Genomic DNA, 2,539 nt, shown 5'->3' with positions numbered 1-2,539 from the left:
GTATGTCACAGTTTGGGAATATGATTTAGAAGAAACACAAAAAATTCAAGGTAATATGCCCTAGATCTATACTAATCCAGGAAAGTGTCATGTTTAGAGCCATTCATTTAGTTTCGGGGGTGAAGGGGGGTAATCTGATTCCAAACAATAAAAGAATTGAGTCCATGCATAATTAAATACCTGTTTTCCGATCCTTATCAATTACAAAATGAATTAACGGCTCAAAAACCCCAATTTCAAAAATGTTAATTTTGTCTTTATAAATAGCAAATTACTGTTTGCTAGGATAAATACAAATATGGCTGTCAAAATTCTTCTAGCCAAATGAGGAAAAGAGTACTTACTCTAGCTTTGAAAACTCTGACTGGATTTTAAAATCCACTGTGGAAAGGCCCTCAGAACCTCACTTGAATGGTATGGAAGCTCTAATTGTTGGACTACCTTTTCCTCCTCAGAAAAAAAAAATTTTGTAATTATCATTACTATTAAAACCCCCAAGAAGCAGCCGGAGAGCCTTTGAAATGTCTTAGGCCCGGAAGCCCATCCCTTGTACCTGGGAGCTGCCAGTCTCCAAATGATCGGAAATGCCTGCCTGCCTTGTTCCTGGGGCGCGGGTGAGAGACAGAGTGGACCAAGAGCAGAAACTTCTATACCAAATGGCTGTTCTGGTGCAGATGAGCGAGCCTCCAGTTCTCCCTTCACTGAAGTGCCCCACAGTTCATAGAGGTCACAAATGCGGTCCGGCTATTTATGAAAAAGCACCCTGCCCTCCTCCTTACCCCCGCCCAAGGAAAGAGTCCAGCTTGATGGATGCATAGTCCTATCTTGCCAATGCCACTGAGAATTACTTTGCATTGCCTTTTTGCGATTTATTTACCGGAACAATATATTCAAGTAAGAAGTCTTCGTTATACTCAATATTAAAAACTACTGGTAAAAAATCCTAAGCTGAGTCTCCTTACCTTTTTTTGTTCTATGATTGTTTTCAGTTGCAAAAGGAGAACCAGGACGTCTATGAAGAAAACCTTCATTACCCACTTCTACTTATTTTAACCAAAAATGGATAGAAGATTAAGCTGCTCAAAAGACGAAAACACCAAGTGCACAGGGCATATTGTCACAAAAACAGAAACCTGTGATGGGTATGATATGCAGCAAGCCTTTGGCTCCCTGAGATCTGTGAACCTCCCACCACCTCTGCCCCATTCCACATGTGGGTTATGGGGCCCACCTGTCCTCACTCACATCATTCCCCAGCTTTCCTGGACTCCTTTTTTCATCTGCTCTTCTTGGACCAAACCTTTGTCTTTACGTATCTACAAACAACCTGAGATTTGAATTGGACTCAGGAGAGACCTAAATCTTTTATCTCCTAATTGAGACAGAATTTCTTTTGGTGATTCCCACCCCCCGCTTTTCAAAAAAGATCTTGGTCTTTGTTCTGTTTTGGTGGTGGTACTTTTTAATCTGTAAACACAGCAAACATTATGATTCTTTCCTGGTTAAAAAAAATAAATAAAGCCTATCTTTCTCATCTTCAAATTAATTGTATTAAATCTGCCATCTTTTTTTTTTTTTTTTGCTGTCCCTCTCACTCATTCTCTTTCTCCTTTTAAACAGGATGTTTTTTTTCCCTATGGATGTATAAGAAATGACTACATCAGCCCAAAGCCTCATAAACTGACCGTTTGTCCTCTGGACACAATAGCGTGGCCAACCCTCTGCCCCTCCTCTCCAATTATGTGTGATTAGTCTCAATGTGTTGTGTCAAGGAGGAGGAGTGTGCTGAGTGCTTATTATCTGTTTAGGTACAAGAAGAGCACATTTAGGCTCTGACTATGAATGAAAAGTGAGCCTTTATCGGGGCTCACATCTAACTGCTGCCGTTCTCCAGACCTCTTTCAAAATAGGTCCTTGCCAGAGAAATTTTGAATAAATGGCTAATAAACTAGATTGCAACCAGGGGGAGTTTTTCAAACCTCGACCACACAATTACCTGATTTAAAGGAAGCACATATTGGTGTATGCTGTGATTCGAGTGTGTAGTAAACATTTACTAGGTGCTACCTAGGATTAAGAGAGAATGACTTTTCTACAGGGAACCCAAGCGTATCCTTGCCTGGTGCATCCACGAGACACTCTAATGCCTTTTGTGGAAATTCAGATGTTTATCTGTAAGGAATCATCTGGGCCCACTTTAGCAGTAATATCATTAGTAGGTTAGCTCTATATTCTCCTATCTTTAGTCGAGGCAGAGCGTGTATTTAGTGGGCTGCAATTAAAGGGATAGGTGGGAGACCGGGGGCAAATCCTTTTGCATGTTAAACAAACTTAACGGTCATAAAAACAGCCACTCTCAAACGTCTTCTCTGCTCACTTCTATCATCAAACAAATTTTTCACCATCAGTTTGCATGTCCTTGTATTCACCACTCTTTCTGCTCCATTAGAGCACCTAGATGGATCTCGGAAGGCATAGGTCAAGTCGCAGTTAGATCATACATTTCTTTCTCACAAAAACTTGAATTGCAATGCCAAGT

The 2,539-nt window shown here is 40.6% G+C and overlaps 1 protein-coding gene across 3 annotated transcripts in view; it reads left to right on the top strand.

Moving 5' to 3' along the window:
* Positions 1 to 1,542, top strand: part of CAMKMT (calmodulin-lysine N-methyltransferase) — a 391,233-nt gene extending 389,691 nt beyond the window's left edge. For all 3 annotated transcript variants that reach the window (XM_028104052.2, XM_028104051.2, XM_028104050.2), the window contains one exon: positions 990 to 1,542. In XM_028104052.2, coding sequence (XP_027959853.1) covers positions 990 to 1,067 — 78 coding nt within the window. In that variant the 3' untranslated portion in view covers positions 1,068 to 1,542. The remainder of the gene's footprint in view (positions 1 to 989) is intronic.
* The last annotated feature ends 997 nt before the right edge of the window (positions 1,543 to 2,539 follow it).

The sequence above is a fragment of the Eumetopias jubatus genome, unplaced genomic scaffold (assembly GCF_037043125.1).
Source record: "Eumetopias jubatus isolate StellerSeaLion01/CBP00866 unplaced genomic scaffold, mEumJub1_p1.0 scaffold_9, whole genome shotgun sequence".
NCBI classification, from domain to species: Eukaryota; Metazoa; Chordata; class Mammalia; order Carnivora; family Otariidae; genus Eumetopias; species Eumetopias jubatus.
This window is presented reverse-complemented; position numbering and strand designations above follow the sequence as displayed.